Below are 24,597 nucleotides of genomic sequence, written 5' to 3' on the forward strand. Positions count from 1 at the left end.
CATGTTTCTAAATTTCTATGTTATAATAAATATATGGGTCCTATATTGTAATAATAAATAATTACATACTTAATTATGTTAAAAAAATCATGTTTTTAATTAAGTTTTTAAACACAGTCACTGCCTATCATTTTGAATGTAGATTTCATGTTATTTATATTTCCAATTCATTAATTATCAAATTATATCATTATTATTTTATGTTCGGTGACTTTTTAAGAAAGTTATAATAAAAATGAACGAATGCTTTTCTAGCATGAATACTATTTTTTTTGTTTTATTACCTGATAACCTCTCATCGAGACTTGTGTGCCGACGCGGTTGGTACTCCTTATCTGTGTAATAACTTGTTCTTCATGCAGACCTTGATAAAGACACTGTTGACACAAGAATATAATTATTATCTCTCCGCCGTCGTGACCATTCTCAGATAGCAGATTCTCATCTCGTTATTTGAAATCTGCAAACGAGAAATCGTTAAACGCGCAATAAGGAAAACGCCGGTTAGTTTATTCTTGTGTCTAAAACAAATCAAAGTCAGTCAATCTTTTTCATAAATTATCTGAGTTATTATTGGGTTTTTTTTTTGATAGTCAGTGAAATATTAATGACATAATAAACATATATCATTAATGGAAATATTTATTATTGGTGTTGGAAAAGTGTACTGTAACGATTGTGTTAATAATATACGCAGCATGTAAAGAATAATAGGACCCTTATTAATGATGCTGTACATGGACATCTGACTGGTTATTTAAATTTCATTATTTAACCATAGAAAAAATCAATGAGTGGTAGAACTTTATAGCTGCTATTATTCTGCTAACGTTGCTATAGGTGTCACATATACATAAAATGCTTAATAAATTATGTACATAGTTGAAAAAAAAACTATACCTACATGACAGTGAGGGTGATTATGACAAATTTACGTTAACTTCTTCGTATTAACGTATTCCTCTAATGTGTTTAACACACTAATCTCTCGCTTTTCAGCCGAGATCCTGGAATATTGGCTGTAAAGTGACGTTCCGTATAATGAATCATTTATTTTCATACCATTTCTATTTTATCAAATCCAATTTTATTTCATCTGAGTAGTTATTGTCACATGTCGTTTGTCGAATTTTGTGATGTAGGTATAAGTGTATTGAGATTTTATATGAGAACGTATCCCCTGCTATATGTCAATAGACAAGTCTGCATATGGTGTAAGAGTTAAATCAGATTTACAATACAGACCACTAAATTATAATCAAGTAACGTGTCCATTAGTGGAACTCAATTCTATTTTTTAACACTAGTAAAAGTGCTGACGGAATATAACTAGTATGACTTGAAATTGTCCATCAAAACAATGTTAAATTATGCTGTATATAACAAGCTTTGATGTAATTTTGAGACTTCATCCTAAAACGGATGATAGCAAACAAATTTACGTATTAAAAGTCTGTGAATCAAAATTCTGGTTTACACATGAGCTTATTAATTAATTAATGGTTTAAATTCCCAACAGTCAGTGGGAATTAATTTAAAATGAACGTATTTTTAATGAATTTGACCTTCAGGATCTTTCCTCTTCCGTTTAATATACCCACATAATGTGGGTTTGTAATTTTCAAATAAAATTATCTTCATTCTACATAATATAATACATTGATACTGACCAAAAGTTTTTTGTGCAATTTAGTTCGCAGGATAGCGTGTATTGAATTTAATTCTGGAATAATATTTCAGTTCAGCCGTAGCATAATATTCTCAGAGAGGTCATTAAGCATGAAATAAGTGCAGTCGGTCTAATCATTAGTGATTCGCTCAGGATGTGAGTGGTGGTTGTTGGATTGTGTAACTGTAACGGAATGCGAAGTGAAGATGCCGAGTGCACTTCAGCACATTGCGGCATTTGCCCCGGCGGTGTCACCTGCTCAACGGGCGATGGACTTGCAAAGACCTCGTTCACATTCGTGGGGTCATCGTACGGGACGAACACCTGCTAATCTCCTGGGTCTGGAGCCCAGGAGATCACTTCAGATTCCGGTAAGCTATATTGTTAGATTGCCACATCTTATTTACTTTAAAGCTCATCAATAAAATTATACCTGGCTATTGTATTGTATACAATTAAAACGTTGTGTAGGTTCTAATTCAAAATTATAAAAATATTTTTAACTGGTATTATTTTTATATATTGTTTTTATACGTGAATTAATTGCTAATTTCCGGGAAATGTATTGAAACATAATTAGAGGGCTATTAAATTGTTTGACATTAGCACTAACGACTCCTTGGATATCAAATACAGAATAACAATTGTCTGATTTATTATTGGGTTTGCCCAAATTGAATGTCGGCAATGTATCATTTTCACAGGGCTTCGAACTGGAACTGAACCGAAAACTAAAAACCGTTATTTTTGTCGGAACGTAAATTAGAACTGAACCGAAAAAAAAATATGTAAGTTTTTTCGGTTCGGTACATATTCAAGCACACACGTTAACATGATCTTACTCCTCACTTCAGTTGTGACGCATCTTGACATTATTCTCATAATTTAAAATATACTATTTTTAAAATTTATGGCTACGGCCGTTTTGGAGCGTAGCGCCGGGCTATCATACAAGTACCATAAAATCTTCTAAACTGTGGTAGAAAATATTTTTTTATTGCAAATAAAAACATTTAAAAATTAATCATTCAGAGCAGAATCAAAGACCGGAAAAACTATTAAACTGTAAAACCGAAATGAAAAATATAACAGTTCGAAACCCTTGTTTTTCATTTTTAAGATTATCTCCATAAGCGCAGCAAATAGAAACTCATTAAGCTATTGTAAAAGGTACAAAATGTTTGTTTTGAAGTCAGTTGAATATAGCACTAAAATAATGATTAGAAGGTAAGAGCGCAATGCAGAGTTATCAATGGTAAGTAGCCGTTCTAACAAGTATAGGTATTAAGAAACACATCACATGTTCTTTCTCTCTTCCACTTCGCGTTCTAATAAGGTTAATATATCGTCACCGTTCAGGCAAAAGTCACCAACCCTAAAAACATAGTTTTGAGATATCGCAATTTGAAAGTTTGAAAATGCAGGAAAAATCAGATTTTAATGTTTTTAAGGTTTTATCTACATTAAATTATTTTCTCATGTCTTCTTAATAATTTCTTTAAGGTACTTTTACTTTTTGATGCTAATTAAAACATCTGGAAGGTTTTAAAGGAGGCAAGGTAGCTCAAATTATGGTTTGGTGACTTTTGCTTGTTAATAATCTGAACAATGTTAGCCAAAAGAAGCATCAGTAAAACTCACCATCCATAGTATAGTGACTTTTGCTTGTATATTTATAACGAAGGATTTTTTTTTTATAGAGTCAATAATGTCTATTCATCTATAATGACTTTTGCTTGTTAAGATTTTATCGAAAGTCATTTAGTGAAAAACAAATAATTCGGATTTAAGCAAAATTTTACTAACTAATGCACCGAGGTGAGTTTTGCATCTTAAAGAACATAATTTTACGCTTCGGGTGACATACTCAACTCAAAACTGCCATTTTCAGGGTTGGTTACTTTTGCCTGAACGGTGACGATATTATGTTTTTCTCACTGAGCTTAGGTTGCTGAAATTGGCCTCTTAAAGTCAGGTGCGTATCTAAACTTTTAAGGAAAGTATCGACACCTACTATACAGGCGGACCTCGACTTACGAACGTTCGACTTTCGCACAATTCGCTATTTTGCACATTTAAAAAATGTTTTTTTAAAACGTCGCGCTGTGGGCCGTGGGGTTAAGGTATCCCCTTCTCGCTCGCTCACAAGCAAGTGCATTTCTTGCGTCACTTGCATCCTGCTCGCACCCGTCACTTTGCTTGTGAGCTAGCTAGGATAGGTTTAGTCTTGCGCAGGAGCGCGTGCGGGCGTGTCATGTTGTGCGTTTTGCTAATTTTATTCATTTGAAATAGGTATTTCACCCTAAAAATTTATAAACATGAGTGAGAAACAGAAAAACTGTAGTGTTGATACGAACAAAAAGAAATCAAGGACTCATAAACTTCTCACGATCGAGGCAAAGATGGAAATTATTAGACGTTTTGATAGCGGCGAATCTTTTGCTTCAACGGACATTCGTATGATACTAACAGGTCTACGATATGTTCAATTTTGAAAAATAAAAATAAAATTAAGGAATACGTTCAAAACTGAGGAAATATATCTTTAAAGATTGTTTCCAAAAGACACGGCATAGTTATGGATGAAATGGAAAAATCTTTGTCATCATGGATCGATGACCAACATCAAAAAGATGTCCCTCTGAGTATTTCAATTATTCAAGCGAAGGCTCTTAGTTTGCACAAAGATTGGAAGGCTAGATTAAAAGAAGATTCTAACATGATTTTTCAAGCAAGTAACGGTTGGTTTAACAAGTTTAAAATGAGGTATTCTTTTCATAATATTAAATTCACTGGAGAATCGGCTGACGAAAATGAAATATATAATGAAAGTGAGGAAGAAGAAGCTGATAAAATCATCAAGACTTTAACAATGAAGCCTTCATGCATCTTGACAAACTTTAAATATTATGGAAGATTGTGATCCCAATGGAGAACGCATATCTCAAGTGCGTAGGGCGATCAATAAAGACATAGCATGTTATAAAATATTATACGAAGAAAAGAAAAAGAAGAGTGGCAAACAGTTAACTCTTGATAACTTTTTAAGGGAAACACCCGCAAACCCTACTTAAACATGTCTCTTAAACGCCTTTTAAACATGTTATATTTACTTGATAAATACATATTTTAAAATACACACAATTTAAAAAAAAAAATTACTTCCCTCTACTTTCGAACATTCAACATTCGCACACATTTTCAGGAACCAATTATGTGCGAAAGTCGAGGTCCTCATGTACATATTATTATCACCTCATTTATAACAGGCTGAAAGCAGTGGTTTTGTGTTAAATAAAATAGTGCTGGGTTGCTGTTTTTTCAAATCTTGCTATTCCTGCCATTTTCAAAAAGCATATTTTTTGATATTTCGATTAATAATATAATTAATACTATAATAATAGTTGTGTATCTGCCACAAGTCCACATCCCATGTCTATGCCGTTCATGTACTGAACATTTGACTTGCAACATCAGCTGTTAGTTGTTGTGTGCCTGTTGTGTGATTGTAAGGCCGTCCATGTACTGAATATTTGACTTGCAACATCTGGTGGTTGACGTGTGTCTGTGGCCGTTAGGCAATATTAGATTAGATAGATTGTGATTGGACTGACTAATCGAATTTCTCACATTTTACTGTATATCTTATTATTTAAGTTCCCAATTTTGTCTCAAGTTCAAATTAATAACAATGACATTTATTTTCTATAGTCACATGATTTAAAATTATTGTAAGTATCATTTTTTATGAAGTACCGGTGCGCGCTCCGGTTTGGAAAAAAGTCCTGAGTCGCTCTGGCACTGCTACACCACTTAGAGAAAAATGATTTTTTCGAATTATCACAAATTGTGTTGGTATTGTTCTCTTCAATGGACATTGATTTAATTATTGAATCAATGTTACAAATATTACTCTACAATATTGTGCAATACCGACATGACACGTGTGTGTAACATTAATATTGTGCAATACTGTTTTTGTTTAGCAGTTATATTGATAGTTTATGCAATCAGTTCGTTGAAATTTATTGCGTAATATGCACTTCAGTGCAAGGTTCGAATGTGAAAGCACGTCATCGGCATGAGTGTATAATTTTTTTTAAAAATTCCGCATATTATACATAACCAAGCACTTATCAATATTCTCTAAATCTTTTCTCCGTGAAAGAATTTAGAGAATGGGAAATATTTGTGGGTTCAAATCCTAGACACATTTTCAATCCCATTGATTTTTCAATTATCGTGCGTTGTGATCCAGATCATGGGTGTTTATGATGATCACATTTTTCTCCCAGTTCCATGAATAGGATTTGAATGATCCGTGTTCCAAAAACTTAGTAGTTATAATTTTTTGTATATTATGTTGTTAATACATAAAAATTATTTCTCCTTTGAATTTTTCTACTACACATCCTGGTTAGCAAAGTGGGTGTACGCCTTCGTAAAGTAAAAATTTATAGCGATGCCCAGATATTTCATATGAGAGCAGATACAAAAATACTGTCACATTGTGGCCACTTTGAGAACTAAAAATATCACCGATATCTCCCGTTCTTTCACATACATAGCTATATTCACTCCCCCGCTGTCGTACTTCTAGACTTCATATAGCGATCTGACTTGTCAGCCACAATATAGAAGTCCATAAATAATAATATATTAGATATCAAACAGTAATTACCTAGAAGTAATTTTATTTACTAAAAAGAAAAGAAATAGAAATAAAATATGTTCACCACATCATTCAGCTTTTCTAAGGATCCAAAATTGGAAATGTTGCAGTTATTAGTGTAAATTGAATGCTATTAACATAATTGAAGAGTTGAGGATTAAAGCGATCCAAGTGCATAGGCAACCAAGTTGAATGAATCAACATCTAATTAAATATTTTTAATATTCCGTAAAAGTACTTAATACTTTATGTTAAAAAAAATATTTCTAAGTGTTTATTATAGTATTTAGTGTTTGAAGGAGCACAAGTCAAGCATTCAAATTAGATATGTTGCTATAAAAATAATAAAATTTTTTATGCAAGAATACCAGGAAAGTTATTAATACCGTTGACTAAGAGTGGATACTTGAAGGAAGTTTGATTGAGATTAATAATTGAGGCGTCTAATTCCAAAAAGCGATAAGTCCACATTTGATCAAAATCGAGAAGAAAATACGCACGTATTCTTTGAATAATTTTACACAACACGTATTGATCTATAAATTCCAAAACGCGACAAAACCCTACGAAAAGTAGTAAGTAAAAGTCTCGATTTATTACAAAAAGCGCCACGTCCGTGTTTCATATTATTTAAAGCTTGGTTGATTTCGCGCGTATTTAAGTCAACCAATGAGGGAACATTCAATATTGTAAATAGCGTCTCCCATGCTGTAGCATCTGGTAAACTCATGACAGTGCCACGGAAATATGTGCCTTATGCGGAATAAATTAAAAAGTGAGGTACAAGTAGCGCTATGTCCAATTTTATTTTGCCTATATTTATTACATTTAAGACTTTATCGGCTGAAACAAATTGCCATTTGGTTCTAATTTCGACATAGAATACAACGGAAAAAATAATCTTACGTTAAAACAAATAATTGAAGCTTGAAACATAAAAACGTTGTTTGCTGCAAATATCGAATTGTGGACTTGTCGCTTTTCGTAATTAGACGCCTCAATTTATAATTGATAAGTGTTTCGTACCATTCCATAGGACTTAATCCGGGTTTAACCTTTAGGAATCTTGAAGCTCTTATGTAGTTATATACAGATGTACGCTAGTTGTATACAAATGCTTTAGGTACCTACGCGAAAGATGCCGAAAGAGACACCCAGGTAGGTATTAGTCATGTTATGTAGTAGGTAAGTACCTATTTGGTATTTTTTTGGAATTCGGACCTGTTAGCCCTGGTTACAATGAGAACCATATTTCGTAATTTTTAGTAGATTTGATGATTGTTATAATATCAAAGGTACCTAACTGGTAAGGTAAACTGACGGTTTAAGAATCGCTGGTATATGTATTTATTATATATTACATAGGTATAAAGAATATTTTTTATTTCATACAATAATATATTTATAGTTTATCAACCTTCATATACGTATCTACTAGAATGAATAGGTAGGTAAGTAATTAATTATTGTTTTGTGCACTATTTACCTACCTACCAGCTCATCCACTAATTTATTATAAAATAGGAAAATTTTAATAAATCTATCCAAGAAATTAACGATTTTTAAGAAATGAGTGCTGCATTTATGTGAATAATATTAGCTGTAACAAAAATACTTGACAACACACCATAGTTATAAACAATAATAAAAACATAAATTTTAAAGTGCGTGTGGACATTTGTATCGATTAAAAATTAATATTGTTCTAAACAATAGTTTAACTATTATTTATTTTTGTAATAGCTGGAGAGCTCAGCTGTCGATGATCAGCTTCAATCATTGATACCAACACAATATAACCTAAAAAAATTGTTCCTAATTTCACCACTAGGAGTATGTGTCACTTATATCTCTTGACATTTGACAGTAGTGCTAAAGAGGTTTCGAAGGCTTTTATGTAAATTTGTTTAATCATATTATGCCAAATCTATACCAAACTTGCAATTTTGTCAAGTGTGATTGTGTGATTATCAATTAATTGTGTTTCAAAGTCGATTACTAATTCGTCCATGATAACGAAAAAAATCGTCCGTTGTCGACATACATCCGAGGAATTGTCACGCGTATGCTTCAAATGGAATATTATTTTCGTTTGGAAGGCTGCTGACTGTTAATTACGTAAAGACACATTTGGGTGATGGCCCAAAACACTGAATATGGCTACGTTCCTAACGCAGACGAGACGGAATCTGTAAGTAAACTACACATTCCTAACGGAAATTTAAACGTCAGACGATCGTCGCTCTTATCAATTCTCAAAGAGGAATAAGTACTTCCATGTATGCAAACATTACCCCTCATTCATGGAGCGTACCGTTTACAATTCGAAAGTTACTTGCTAATAAATATAACATAACATAACATAACATTGTGCCAACCGACCATTACCACCTGCTTTGACAAGTTTAATCAAAATAATTTTGACATTGATTGATGATTGAGTCCTTACTATTGTCTACGTACGATTAGATATAGATGTTGCGTAGGTCTTATATTAAAATATATTGTACTATTATAACATGTGTTAATAATTACCCTTAGACCAAGTTGTTAATTATTTCAATAAGTCTGGCTTGCAAAAAACACATTTTTTTTAATATAACTTGTCTGAATAAAATAAAATAAAAAGTAATTTTATAAGAAATGATTATTCTGTTTATTTCGTAGGTGTTCTTATATTTTTATTATCTAGTCAAGTAACAAAATTAAATTTCTTATCAGATTCATATTAGTAGTTTAACTACCTATTTAAGTATGTACTTATGGAAGTAAGTATGCCAAAATTTACAAAAATATTGTACATCCTCAATGTCAATCAATTTGAACATGCATGTTATAAATATACCTACTTATATCAAAGACAATGTAATTAATACGTAAAATGTACTTGATATTATGTGCATAATTCTACATTATTTATGTTGTTATTGCTTTGTTTATAATAAATAAATAATTAGGTTAGGTTGATTGTGTAAACGTAAACATACATACCAGACAATTACATGCATGGACATATTCATAAAATCATTATAACATCACAAAACAATTAATAATTTTGTGTGAATCATTTTATTTTATCACATACTTATAAGTACTTCGGTAATGTTTAATAGTAAGGGTTGTGTTTGAAATTGAAGTTTAATCATTTGTTTGATGTTTCGTTTATCCAGTATTGTATAATGCAGCAATCATAGAGTAATCAGGAGGAGGATCATAAAAAAACAGTCTGGAATTACCAGTGGCGAGGGGTGGAGGTAGGCTGTTAAAATTTGACATAAATAGTGCACGTCAGTCATACTTATTTGTTTTCATTGAACTAAAAATACAATTTACAGATGGTGCTGGTTAGTTATTAAAAGTTAATTAAACCCTGCCTAAACCAAACCATAATAGTTTAGGTATGCTATGGGCGATCTGACAAAAATAGTAGACATTTTTTCAGTCACACTCATTTGTTTTTTTGTCGAATTAAAAATACATTTACAGGTGGTGTTGGTTATTTTTTTTAAAGTTCATTAAGCCCTGCCTAGACCAAACGATAATCGATAAAAATATTCTTTTATCTATAAATATCTAAAATTATGTATGGTTTAATGGTATAATTTTAGATATTTTATAGATAAACAAATATTTTTTGACTAGTATCTACTATGGCGTGGATTAGGCAGGGTTTAATTGAATTTTAATTGAATTTTAATTGAATTTTAATTGAATTTTAATTGAATTTTAAAAAGTAACCAACACTATCTACACATTGTAGTCTTAGTTCAATGAAAACAAATATGTTTGAGTTTAATACTTTGGACGCGGAAGACGCACACGGTGCGTAATGACCAGGCGGCCGATCGATGTAATTAACGTGCATTTTAAAGGGGGCAATTAAAATCTCATTATCTATTCAGCAGCGAAAGCGTTAATGTGCACTATTTATCTCGGATCTTAACAGCCTACCTCCACCCTTCGCCACTGGGAATTACAATATAACTTAGTTTTTTATCTACACTGATTTTTCCATGAACCGTAAATACATAAATACTACATAAAACTCCTTCCGTGTTTGCAACATTTTTCCAGATAATAATGAGTATTTGTAGTGTTCAATGTATTGATAATACAAAAGAGACTGATCTCTAAGCATCTATAGAGCACTTGTGTAGCAAACGTATGATGAATCATAAATTATGATTCATTTGAAATTAATGTTCTGAGGTTATCTTAAAGCTATGTCAAATGTTCGGATATAAATTTCGAAGAAATAAAATTGGTAAACTTTTTGAAAGTGAAACTATTACTTTTTATTCTAATACAGCAAAATCACTGGTAGAGTGAATCCAGCTGTTTGCAGCGAAATTTTTTGATTCACGTATGCAATCTTGCAACTTGCAGGAGAATACATGTCTACACATGCAGTTGCCTGTTATGGCTGCGATAATTAGTACTGTCAGCAGTAAATCCATACACGTGTAATCGGGATATTTGACTGTAATGTGTAGATTCTGGAATATAATCCAATGTTAGGAATAAAAAGCTTATAACTTTTCATACAAAGCAATAATTAGACTGTTGCTTTCTTTTTTAAAAACAAAATTTAATCTGTTTACTTAATAAATAGATATGTAGCAGTGGCGAAGGGTGGAGGTAGGCTGTTAAGATCCGCCATAAATAGTGCACATTAAACTTTGTTAGTCATACGTATTTGTTTTTATTGAACTAAGACCACAATTTATGGACGGTGTTAGTTAGTTTTTAAAATTAAATTAAGCCTTGCCTAACCAAACCACAATAGTTTTGGTTTACTTTGGGCGATACGACAAAATTGTGCACACTTTTTCAGTCATACATATTTGTTTTCGTTGGATTAATAATACTTATTACACATATTGTCGGTTTATTTTTTAAAAATTCATTAAGCCATGCGTATACTAAACCATAATCGATAAAAAATATTCTTCTATCTATGAAATATCCAAGTTATGTATGATTGAATTGCACAATTCTAGATATTTTATAGATATACGAGTCTTTTTTGACTATTATCTATTATGGCTTGGTTTTAGCAAGGTTTCATTGAATATTAAAATCTACCCAACACCATCTGTAAACTGTAGTCTTATTTCAATGAAAACAAATACGTATGACTGATGAAGTTTAGTGTGCACTATTTATGGCGGATCTTAATAGCCTACCTCCACCCTTCGCCACTGATATGTAGTGATATGAATAGAGCGCTTCACTCATTTTTTACTGATATGTCACCTATACCTTTAAAATCCTCAGACCCTAAATTATTATTGCGGCTTCTCAAAAATAGTAGTATGATATGTTACATTACAATGAAAGTTATTAATACCATTGACTAAGAGTGGGTACTTGAAGCAGGTTTGATGGAAATTTATAATTTGTAATTGACGAGAGTTTGGTACTATTCCATAAGACTTGATTTTAGCAATTCGGGTTTAACCTTTAGGAATCATCAAGCTCTGATGTAGATGTTATTGTATACATGCTGTAGGTACACATTAGTGATGAGGTGGAGGTAGGCTGTTAAGTTACGACATAATTAGCCAGCATAACAATAATAATAACAAAATAATAACAGCCAACCTATACCCCTTGCCACTGCGTCGTATCAGTGCTTGGTTACTCATTTGCCTGTACAGGTATTATAAATTTTATATACTAAAATATAAAAGTCATCAATATTAAATTGATTTTCTTAAATATCTGCAATAATATTTGATTTTTACAAATTTAATAGTATGTATACGAGAAAATTGAAAAATACCGTTTATTTACTAAGTATTGCAGGCTGTTTAGTAAATTGAGTGATATTTTACGCATTAAAAAGTAGTATTACCGTTTATTAAAAACAAATATTTTTGTATTAACTTCACTGTATGTAACTGTGTTTTGCCGAAAATGAGTTAATCATAGATTTTCACATTTTGAGTTTGTTCATAACAGAAACCAGAAATTCTTAAAACAATAGAGTTGGAATTACATTAGCTTTGAGGGCATGACAAATCTTAAATTGTATTTTCTCAGGTACAGAACTATTTTTGCATACTACGTAGGTACAATATTTGAAATAGGTACTATAGTTGTGATTATATTGAGATGCATGTCGCGTACTATCACGGTGTCACGGTGACAAATTTGGTCTATGGTTTCGTCATTTTGCGGAATATTTTGAACGAACACGATCTCTGTAAATTAAATAATCTAGTAACGAGTCTGTAAATTCAATAATTTTTTGAACAGAGCCCAACCCATCGACCATAGATAATAGACAACATTCTTATAGAAAATACATGGTGCCAACCGCTAAAAACAAAAGACGCGATTTTGACATGATTCGAAAATGTGTAGGCATGTAGAAAATGATAAAAAACGTTCACTGAGTCATGCAGGTCTCTATGCAGTGCAGTACAACGTGAGGTGACCTCATTGTTGTTCTGGTGGTTTCGACAGTGACAATGTTCGTTTAAAGGTTCAAAATGTGCTACGGGATGGGAGCATCAGTCTGATAACATTTTAAACACCAAGAAAAATGACATAACACATATTTTCCTGTTGCGGCAGCTTACTGCGACGTCACGTGATAGTATGCGACATGCACCCTAATATATTTCGCGATTAATGCACAATATGCATAGCGTTATTATGAAGAAAGTTAACAAACCGCGACATAGTATTTTACCAAAAGAAAGACTTTCGTTAACATTAAAATGAGAATATTATTTCATTCGTTGAATCGGTTTTATTTTATATTTTATTCTATTCTAATTCTTAATATTAATCTTAAAAATGAACTCATAAATTTTCAAGTTCATACACTCTTGTCCTATGAATCAGATAAATTTTGTACTTACAAACAAGTTTTTGATATACTGTCTAATACCAACACGGTGGCCGAGGTTTCTAGGCAACTGTATCGCCATCTGAAGGACTCCATTTTTTTCTCTAATGTAAAAAAGTCGCCTGACTTTACTTCTTTTTACTTATGTGAATATTTAAAAATATGTGATTATCCGATGCAATTTTTAATTGCGTGCGGATACTCGACAACTCTCTGATTCAAATATACGTACATATTAAAACACCTTAATTTTACAGCGTTTTGGAAAACGTTATGGCAGAGTGTCATACTGCCTTTACCCTCAGCTATAGGTAGGGTGGCCCGCTACATATCCTAGCCTGGGGGCCGACTTGGGGATGTGATGGCCATGGTGTCAGGCATACTTTTTTTCTACAATTTAGAATTTACCGCTAATTCAGGAAGAATATGATGTGCTGAGGATTAAACGGATACAAATGACATTATTAAATAATTCGTTAGGATTGGTATTCACATTACCACATAAGTACTTGTTTATGTGTGAAATGGGATTCAAACATGTAACTGCCTTGTATGAAAGCATTTTATTCCCCATTGACACAGTGTGTCAAATATTGTTAATATTTTCATAGCAATCCTAGTTTGAGGCTATACTTCAGCTGGGGCACGGTCTAAAACGATCGTGACTACGCGACGCGAAAATTGTGCAAATGACACGTGCAGAACAAAATATAATTTGTCATAAAAAGTCGACATGCGTCCATTTAATGTTATGTTTATTGTTCTATTACTAATAATAATAATATATTCATTGACATTTTTTCTTTTTCAAATAAATGGGTAACGTTTTTTAGTCATCTTTACCCAATTTAAGAATTAATTCCCCCGTCGCCATCACAAAACAAAATGACGTGTTCACAGCTCCACTTTCGCTCTCCGATTGCCAGCCAGTCCGAAATTTCGTTGCATCTATAGTTGGAAATTATTTGCCGTTTCACCGAAGTACCATCTTAATACAATTTGAATATTTTGTTGTAACTTTCAAACATTAAAACCATTAGAAAACATAACTAAATGCATTTCTTTGTGATAAAAATTTGTCTTATAAACGGTGGAAATTGCGTGTTTACAGGCATATTCCATGGCAATTAAAAGTATTATGGTGGACACTAATTCTTACTATTCGTTGATTTTTGAAGTAAAGAACAATCATAAATTGTTTTGAACAGAATTTTTTTATCTGATGTCATTAAAAATAATTATGAAGTAATTATTCTCAAAGGAAATTTCTCCTGGCACAATGTCGAATGGCCTCTACATGTTCGCTACACCACAGTATCGTATTCTAAAGACATGGCAGGTGGTCCAGGTAAAGCATGTGAAAATATTTGCACATCGCCATTTTTTCTTTTAAGTATTTATTGGTCCTGATTTATGTTCTCATATTTTATCATAGACAATATTGTCAGTCTTATCATTATTGAATATCTAATTTTGTGTAAGATTCTTACATCCATAACACAATCATTTTAAAAATCAATCCACAAAACCTGTGTCCATATTATAACAGAAAAATTTTCAAACAAAGTAAATCTCAACAACCATTGTCATTTTATAAGGTTTGTTCTTTTCTGAAAAATAAGTTGTTTTTCGATTTGTGTGGCTTACAAGATGACTGACGAAATGTCATAAAGAAATAATGCGTATATTGAAATTTGTGTTTTCAAACATCACAATCCTAGCTCAGTTACAGTCTATTGCAGATAATTAGTATAGAGCAGTGGTCCCCAACCCCTGGTCCGTGGATCAAATGGAACCGGGCCGCCATCCATTTTATTTACTGTGGTGTATTTCTCTCGAGTTTGTGTGACTTTCCATGGACGAGACTGAGCCTAAGCATTCATTCCCCCAGTTGGTGCACAATCACCTGTCTTTGCTTTTAAAATAGTTCGAGCGCTACTTTCCAACTTCAAAAAACCCACGAACTGGTAAGGAATGGATCTGCGACCCATTTGTCAACAAACCAGGCGAATCTAGCATGTCTGTGCAAGAAGAAGATCAACTGCTGGAGATTGCAAATGACGGCGGCGGAGACAACAACTCTGCCGGTGTTCTGGATTAAAGTCATGGCGGAATACCCTGAGATTGCCACCACAACACTTGAATCCCTATTGCCATTTCCTATCTGTGTGAAACGGGGTTTTCTGCAATGACAGCAACCAAAACAAAACAACGGAATAAACTGGACATAAGCAACACACTTTGGGTGTCATTGTCTCCTATTACCCCCAGATGGAACCGTCTCGTTGCAAAGAAACAAGCTCAGGGTTCTCATTGATTTAGCACTCTAGTGAGTTAAAATGTTAAATCAGTTTATATTCATTTTTTGGTGTAACTGTATTTGATTTTGAAGGCATGTTTAAATACAACTAAATTAAAAATTTTAAACCAAAACTATCTAAAATATAAACAATCAACGTCCCCCCCTCAGCGGGCCGCGGTAAAATTTTCAAACGTTAACCGGTCCATGGCGATAAAAAGGTTGGTGACCACTGGTATAGAGAAACTGGAACAAACTCTGACACATTTGAAATTATCATCATTAGCAAAGATGTATATTTTTACATTTCACTATCACAACTAATAACCACGATATTGTGAGTAACAATGATTATTAATCAAACAAGTAAATCAAGTTATTTTCTAATTGTTTTCAGGCTGATGACAACACATGCCTACTGCGACTAAAGATTGTTGCGGGGCACACTCTCGCCAAAAAAGACATATTTGGAGCTAGGTAAGATGATAATTTTTTCTTCCTCTCGTCACTTTCTTCTTCTTCACTTCTTTCTCCAGTTGATAATTCCTACCAAGTCTCTTTGTAAGCCACCGAACCAGCAAAATCGTGGTCTTCCCACACAATTTTTTTTTCAATTACTTGCGTCTGCTTTGTGTAATGAAGACAGTTCACCGGCTTATCTTATTAACGCAGCTGGCAGAGGTGCTTCTAGCACACGGTTTTTTGACGTTTTATAACCCCAAGATACTTATGCATCATGGCATATTTATCACATTTTTTTAAATTTTGGAGTTAAGTATTACGTTGGAATAGATCTGCAGACGTAAAACGTATTAAGTGCAATAGATTAAGAATTTACTTAATGAGTTTTATCTCTGATACAACAAATCATATCTCGTCGATTATAATATATTCGGAGGAAACTATGTGTAAATATTTAGTGGTTATTTTGGGAAAGATCATCTTTTATTGCTTATAAATAGATATATAAACGAATTACACAATTATTTAAATATAATATCTTGTTATCACTTATTTGATATGACTCCTGACTTGATAAATATATATTTATTAATCTTTTTATCTGAAACATAATTTTATATTTAAATCATGAAATTTTTTGAGGGCTACAAACTTTATTTTGTATGTCTAATAGTAAATAAATCAATATTTACCATTGTAAAGTAGGGTGTTGAAATCTAGTTAAGTAACGCAATGCATTTATTTTAAAAATGCTGCCCAATGGATAAACGCAGGCAGATTTTCTGGTAAATGCTCTTCCCATAAGTAATAATACCAATCATTAACGTATATTGTAGTAGTTGCATTAATAATTTAAATTTATTTTTTATTAGTTTATATGTAAAATATTATATTGACTTTTGAAGCATGTTGTTGATTTCTTTTTAAAGTTGGATCACTCATCATTTCATAGATAAGATTGTAGTAGGAATATATTATATTTAATTTTATTGTTAATATCATGTAGTTCGATGCTTTATATTTTTTACGATTTATTTAAAACGTTTACCTAATGTAGTTTTACAACAATATAATATAAGAACCTTGTCTAGTATATTAGGTAGTACAGTTATTGTGCTCTTATCTCTTGCTTAAGGAAGAGTGTACTCCTATTAACAGTATCTGGCAATAGATATGAAGCATGCATTTTAATATAATTTTCTGATAATTTAAATTAATCAATATTTAGGTTAACGTTAAAAAACATATATAAATATATTTTTAATTCCGTCTGCCCGTCTTGTCGACTTTAAGGGTCCGACCTGTTTAAATCTGATATTTATCATCGTCAGGGGACTCCTTTGTCTACACAGTGGTATATTTTTTGTTTTGCTATGTTTAATTTATTCGTCAAGAGTTATTAAGGATTCTAATGTAAAGGTGCTTTTAAACAATCAGTTTAGTTGTCCGTTCAGTTTCCATTTCAGTCGAGCTGTCAGTTAAACTGATGTCAATGCAAAAACTGAAGCGTCCGACTGAAACTGAGACGTGGTCGAATGGGGTTACCATCAGTTATCGTATCAGTTTTTAGGGTTGTCAGACTGATCGTCTAAATACACAGCCATTTCAAAACTGAACCGACGACTGAACATATAACTGAACTGATGAATAAAAGAACCTCAACACTTATTTTGGACCTATCTTGCTGAAACAAAGGTGTAGTTCTACATGTATTCCGTTATGTAAAATATTCGTGAGAGTTTGATTACTAAGAGCCAATCCATAGACTGAAACCGTATGCTATACTAAACTTATGCTTTTTGTTCATGGAAATATATTTTCACAAAGTATATTATAAGCATCTGATTGTATCCGTTTATACCATACACTTACACTTAAAAACTTAGTGAAAATATATTTTCATGAACAGAAATCATACGTTTAGTATGGCACACGATTCTAAACTGCATACGGTTTCAGCCTATGGATGGCCTCTAAATCTATGTCCTTCTATATTATACACAGTACAGTGAAATGAGAGGTTCCACTGTATTTCACCATATACTAAACTGAGTTTTTAGCTTGATATATTAATATTTTGTAGTTGTGATCCTTATCGTCACAACTACAAAATAAAAGGAGAAAAAGAGAAGTCTCTCTAGATTGGATGGAATAGAGTATAAAGTTAAAGTGCTGAGCATGAGACATAAGCAACAAGCATAAAGCATATTAAAGTCCTGGACGCCACACGGTCTTGATACCGTGAAAGATTATAATTATATAGCAGTGTGGAATAAAGGGGAAATAATAAATGAAAGAGCAATTTATGTACTTGACCGAAACTATATTATAGCAAAAAAACAAGAATATTACATTAAAAGGTTATTAAGGAAATACTATAATAACGGCAAGCAGCTAAGTTTTAAAAGAAACATTGGAAGATAAGTGAATCAAATAATAATAGTTTTAAAATACCAAACTTGGAACGACACAGAGGCTTGAAGCACTGCGGCTGCAATCGTGCTGCTTTAAGTGACGTCCATTATAAGTTGGGTAAAACCAAAGCAGAGCATGACTATACTGTATGACAGACAGAATCAAAAAGCCTGGTTGCTTCTTTCGCACCTCGCGACGTCCGTTGCGGCCGGAAATTCTAACAGCGACATCTGTGCAATGGCGTACGCTCCATGACGTGACCATAAATATTCGTCGGGGTTGCCAGAGTATGAATGTTGGTTATGTTCATTTTGAACATAACAATCTAACGTAGAAATTCAAATGATAGGTGCCTGCACTATGCAATAATTAATGTCAGTTTGTCAAAAATGGCTTATACGGTGTTTATATTTAGGACAGCCATGCCATTTATTCTGATAGTGATTTGCTTTTAGCAGTAATGATATGTGAGTCGTTAGAATTGATATACATAGTAACTCTATCATTATAATAATTATTAGAGTAAAACTATCATTGTTCAACATACATGCTTAAATTGTATAGTTTTTGTAAAAAAGCCATGAAATATAAAACATTAAATTTCTGCTTTGCACATCTTTCCTGAACAAGATATAATTGCGACTTCCGTAATATCAGTTCTTAATCCTTTGAAGCCCAAGCTCCTCTTGTTTCTAACACAATGCTCTGAGTTGATTTTCATCCAATCTGAAATCCAGTCAACTCTGCTGGTTAAATTGTTTTCTGAGGAAAAAGGGTGTCCAAATGGTATACGGAAACTGTTAATTATAAGACGATTATTTTTATGTATATACAGTAATACCCCAACTTACGCGAACTTGGAGTTATGCAGTTCTTGATTTTTTCGTTTGGCAACACTGCTGCTAACTATCTTCAGTGTGTCTCTTGCTGAAATACGCATTGGACGCGTTTCGCGCATCATTATATGTTTCCCAAGTCTTTAAAAAAACTATGTCATCCAAACGAAGTAAATCTGATTCTCCTGCACCTAGTAAGAAAAAAAACGATACCTTAGGAATGTAAACTTAACATTATCAAGGATTTTAACATCAAACGAATTTGTTAGATTTTATGAAGCTATCGATATTGAAGTAACTTTTTTACGTTACTCATTTTTTTTTTTGTATTTTGCTTTAACTGCAATTTTATTAAATATTTTTCTTCTAAACTAGTGTTTTTGTTAGTCCTTGGTCCCAATTAAACAAAATTTATATGTATTTATAATATACAAAGTTGTACCCAACTTACGCAAATTCGACTTATGCGATTTTTGTCCGACCTACCTATCGCGTAACTTCTGGGTATTTCTGCATTGCTTCAGTGTTGTTTTATGCTTCAGCATAACAATTTTCGAAAGTAAAGTTTTAAAGCCAGCTTACCCAAAATTAAATGACAATTTCATACTGATATTAAAAAACATCTCATTTCAATTGATAACCTGTAGCACTGAGTGAGTCAATAGTTTCCCCTCATGCAAGTAAATTGCCATCTAAGAAATTATGTCATATGTGAGGGAAACATAACAAATTTTAATGAGAGCAGAACATGAGTATTACATTCCTCTTAACTCATAAGCCGCAGGGCAATGACAGTAGATAGATGATCAAGCTGCTAAAACGTCCTACTGGGATATACTTTGCTGGTTTACAGGCATATGGGCTTCAAAGGGCTAAGTTTCATTTACTCATCGTATATAATACAGTAGAACCTCAATTATCCGGACTAATTTGATCACAAAGCTATTATTACTATACCAGAGTCAAAATAAGGTGTGCAATAAGCGGGCAGGGCTAATGAGTATGTTGCTAGTGTCGACTGTTCTTATATTGCATGTGTCGCATCGGCTTGTCCCACATGGCTACTTATATTATGTCACCTATATTTTTAATTACAGTCCGGATAATCAAAAAAATATATATATGTATATTAGTAATCGCTTATTTTCATTCATTCACATAGTTAACAGTTTACCTACTTATATTTACGTAATATTTATTTGTTTCCTGAACAATATGAGTTTCTGCACATGGAATCAATTGCAGAATTAATGGAGAAATATTCTTATATTAAAGGAAACTGGATATAATTATGACGAGACCAAAGATGTTGAAGAAAACCTTCTTGTATAGAGATGGAGCCTAAACATATGAAAGTGATAACCGTAAAAGGACTACTATAGTCTATCCTCTGTAAGAAGTCAGATAGTTAAATCGTATGTAACATTATATCTTCGTATTTGACATAATGTTAATATTATGTGACATCCGTAAATCACACAACACTGTCCTTTAATAACTTGTTTTTTTATAATTGATAACATTATCAGAACATAGCACAAGAGCATTACAAATAAAAATTTCAAACTGTAAAATGTTACTTGGTACTGCTGAATGTTGATATTAGATATCATGCGTTGGTTTATTATTGGTCATTGCGTGAGAGAAATGCCAAAGTGGGACAGCATGTTTTTTACTAAAGCTACCTGCCATCCTAAATCAGATTGAGTATAGGAACACTAACTTTCATACAAACTAAGAACATCATCAAGGGTTCACTTTGTTTCTTGCAGACACAAGACTTGATATTTACACTGAAATTGCCTTCAACTATTTTAATAGCGGACTCACAGAAGGCTCCATCTGAAGGAAGATTCAACGTCTTTGGCCTCACAGTAAAACTTTAAAAACATGAAACATGAAACAGAATTGGTACTCTCCATCATTGAATTTATAGAGATAGTGATCGTTCAAAATATTCTGCGGAATGATGAAACCATAGACTAAATTTGTTTCCATAACAGCATGACAGTACTCGACGTGCATCATAATATATTTGAACCGTAACTAACATGCACCCGAAATGTCTAACTCTAATGAAATAACTCTTTTACCGTTGCGTAGAATCAGCTATTTGTATTTGTATTCTTTCAAAGTTACTATAATAGATATAATGTACTTAGAGCCTATTTCCGTGATGGATGACTTGAATGAAATGACATCATTGCGATGTATTTGTCGACCGTACCAGAGTGAGTCATATACTCTTCGAAAAAATTATGCTACTCAAATAGTATCGTTAACAATTGTCCCCATACGCAAATAAGTGTGTGGGCATAATAATATCTATGGTGGGCATGCGCATTGGGTGCCTCGCGTCGATACGTGTATTGCGCATACGTCACAATGACATCATTTTGCGAGTGCCTTCAATGTCCCGAGTTACAGCATAGAGCCCCCGGGGCATATGACACTATTGTGAAGCAGCTATGCTGTCCCCAAAAATAAAATTTACTACAAAAAAAATAAACAAACTAAGGGTTAAGCAAAGCAGAAATGGTAGCCCTAAATTGGAGCTATTGTCCTAACAAGTCACTAGTAATAATTAATAATTTGATTGTTTTTCCAGTGATCCATATGTGCGGGTGGATCTTCACACAATCAATGGCGACATCGTCGTGGATTCCGTCTTTACCAAGACTAAGAAGAAGGTGAATATTAATGCATCCAATAAAATTAATATCTTTTCTATTTATTAAACATATCAAACTGATTTGATATAAAAAATCTGATAAATTTATATCTCCTGTTGTTATCTTTGTAATGCATATGTTCAGTTATCTGTAGTTTGGCACATAATTATTTTATATTCTTGCATTGTTAGACTGATAAAGTGTTCTCTGTTTATTTAATCATAATTGAAATATAAGATTTCCACAAGTCAGTGCGTCCCAGCCTTTTTCACATCACAGCAAGCTATTCATGCTATACACTACACGCCAGTAGTGAAGGGTGGAGGTAGACTGTTAAGATCCGCCATAAAAAGTGCACATTAAAATTTGTTAGTCATACGTATTTGTTTTTATTGACCTAAGACTACGATTTACAGATGGTATTGGTTAATTTTTAAAAATCAATTTAACCCTGCCTAAACCAAACCATAATAGTTTTGGTATATTTTGGGCAATACGACAAAATTGTGCACACTTTTTCATTCATACTTACTTATTTGTTTCTGTTGAATTAGAATACATATTACACAAATATTGTTGGTTCATTTTTTTAAATTCATTAAGCTCTGCCTGAACTGAACTATAATAGATAAAAAATATTATTCTCTTGATAAAATATTCAAAGAATCTTAGGTATTATAAAGATAAGAGTATTTTTTGACTATTATCTGGCTACTTACTGGCTTGGTTTCGTAGGGTTTTAAAAACTAACCAACACCATCTGTTAATTGTAGTCTTATTTCAATGACAACTAATACGTATGACTGACAAAGTTTAGTGTGCACTATTTATGCTGGATCTTAACAGCCTACCTCCACCCTTCGCCACTGCTACACGCAATATCACTATACATCAATAACCTAAATGCAATATTAACCTAACCTTAAATTAGTCTGTGGACTGTAATAAATGACAAAGTGGGTTGTGTACCACTGAACTAACGTAGACAATAATTGATAAAAATTATAATACATGTGTTTATGACAACAATGAATATTATCCTATCAATGATGTAATTTTTAATTTTTTTTGTATCAAAATCAGTTAAATCTGGATCTCCAGTCATAACCATATCTATTGTAGACTTACTACATGCATTTCTACACTGTAGCAATGATGAAGAGTACGCATTCGTAAAAAACCATTCAAACATGGGAATTTTCTAAAAGTCTTATCTATAAGGCAGTTGCTGTGAACAGTGAAAATTGATTTATATAAATAATATATTTCTTTTATTCAATGAATAAGACACAAGATTTGAGAATGTAACATTCTATATATTGAACATACATAGTTTGAAAACACCTAGTGCACCAAAAAATACAAAGTCCGATGGGACTTGAACCTGTATCTGCTGGATTCGTGCCAGTATGCTTTTCCAGTTAAGCTACGGGCATCTTACCACATTACGACAATTTAAACCTGTGGTTGTTCCATGATATGCTTATCGAATTGCGTTATAATGTTGGCTATCGGTTTTTTGTATATTAAATTACGGTAGGTATCAATTAATTCCTTAATTACTAAGCATACTGGCGCGTTCAAGTCCCGTTGGGTGTCATATTTTTTTTTCTAGTGTGTATATGCATGAGATGTTTTCAAATTATGTTTGTTCAATTGATTTATTATTCTGTCCCTAAATAAATTATGTTATAAAAAACTTTCTTTCAACCATGTCCGATTCTAATAGGATCATATGGGCCTCCACAGGGTGGAGGTTTGTATTACTAGATTTTGTTTTTACGAGAAATGGATGTCAGCCACTTGCTCAACCTATTATGCCGGGTCCACACTGGCAACATGTCGCGCGACAACCTCGTTAAATTTTACGATAAGTATGATAATTATCGTAAAATTTAACGAGGTTGTCGCGCGACATGTTGCCAGTGTGGACCCGGCATTAGGGTCCATACTCTGACTCATACACAAATTGAAAAACAATATGTATACTTGCTAGTCCCAGGATTCGAACCTGGGACCCACAACGCTATAGGCCGACGCTTAAGTCATGCGACCATCGTGGGTGTAAATCTATAAATGTTATGAAATTGTTCTATTATAAAAATATGTAACAGTAAAACATCAAAGTCAACAAAAAATCCTTTGACCCTCTTTGTTACTTATCTAATCTATTAAATTTTCTCTGCTGTCATGTGGGTTGATGAATAAATTATTGGTGACATTAAAATTTAATAAACAAATTCACCCCCTCCCCATATTAATAATGAATGAGTCAAAACCAAAATATAACCTTTCTAAAAAATGTAAACAGCAGAAGACTTTATATTTTTTTTCTATAATCAGTGCAGATGATGACAAGACAGTAATTTCTGTAAAAATGTGTGGGTGTGATGAAACCATATGAAAACTGTATACTTTTCTCCAATGTTTGAATGAATGCGTTAAATTTCTTTTGTAACCTTTGACAGATTATCTTCATTCTGATTTAAATTACTTATCTTTAAAAAGACTACAGTCGAAATTGGTTATTACAATCACGGAAATAGCGAGATCTCGGATGTAATGAGGAAACATTCGTTGACATTTTAGTTTATGATTTTCTCCATACATTTATTTACTTTATAGCAAGCTACTTCTCGGGTATACTGAGCAAAACTGTTAATGTGTTGATCGTTTAAAAACAACATTTTCGACCCTAAGCAATAATATCCGA

The 24,597-nt window shown here is 32.6% G+C and overlaps 2 protein-coding genes across 5 annotated transcripts in view; one reads left to right on the forward strand and one right to left on the reverse strand.

Moving 5' to 3' along the window:
- Positions 1–24,597, reverse strand: part of LOC147074236 (uncharacterized) — a 626,724-nt gene that overhangs the window by 312,319 nt on the left and 289,808 nt on the right. The gene's annotated exons all lie outside the window — the stretch shown is intronic.
- Nedd4 (E3 ubiquitin-protein ligase Nedd4) overlaps positions 427–24,597 on the forward strand; it is a 58,594-nt gene continuing 34,423 nt past the window's right edge. Inside the window, exons 1-4 of one of the 4 annotated variants that reach the window (XM_085944046.1) lie at positions 466–536; positions 1,741–2,040; positions 15,897–15,976; positions 21,821–21,902. In XM_085944046.1, the coding sequence (XP_085800172.1) occupies positions 1,876–2,040; positions 15,897–15,976; positions 21,821–21,902 (327 nt within the window). In that variant the 5' untranslated portion in view covers positions 466–536; positions 1,741–1,875. Of the gene's footprint in view, positions 2,041–8,164; positions 8,533–15,896; positions 15,977–21,820; positions 21,903–24,597 lie in introns of those variants that run through there. The other 3 variants (XM_085944044.1, XM_085944047.1, XM_085944045.1) reach the window with 3 other exon arrangements.

This window comes from Rhyacophila brunnea, unplaced genomic scaffold, assembly GCF_057557595.1.
Source record: "Rhyacophila brunnea isolate RB1 unplaced genomic scaffold, BYU_Rbru_1.0 scaffold_16, whole genome shotgun sequence".
Classification (NCBI taxonomy): Eukaryota; Metazoa; Arthropoda; class Insecta; order Trichoptera; family Rhyacophilidae; genus Rhyacophila; species Rhyacophila brunnea.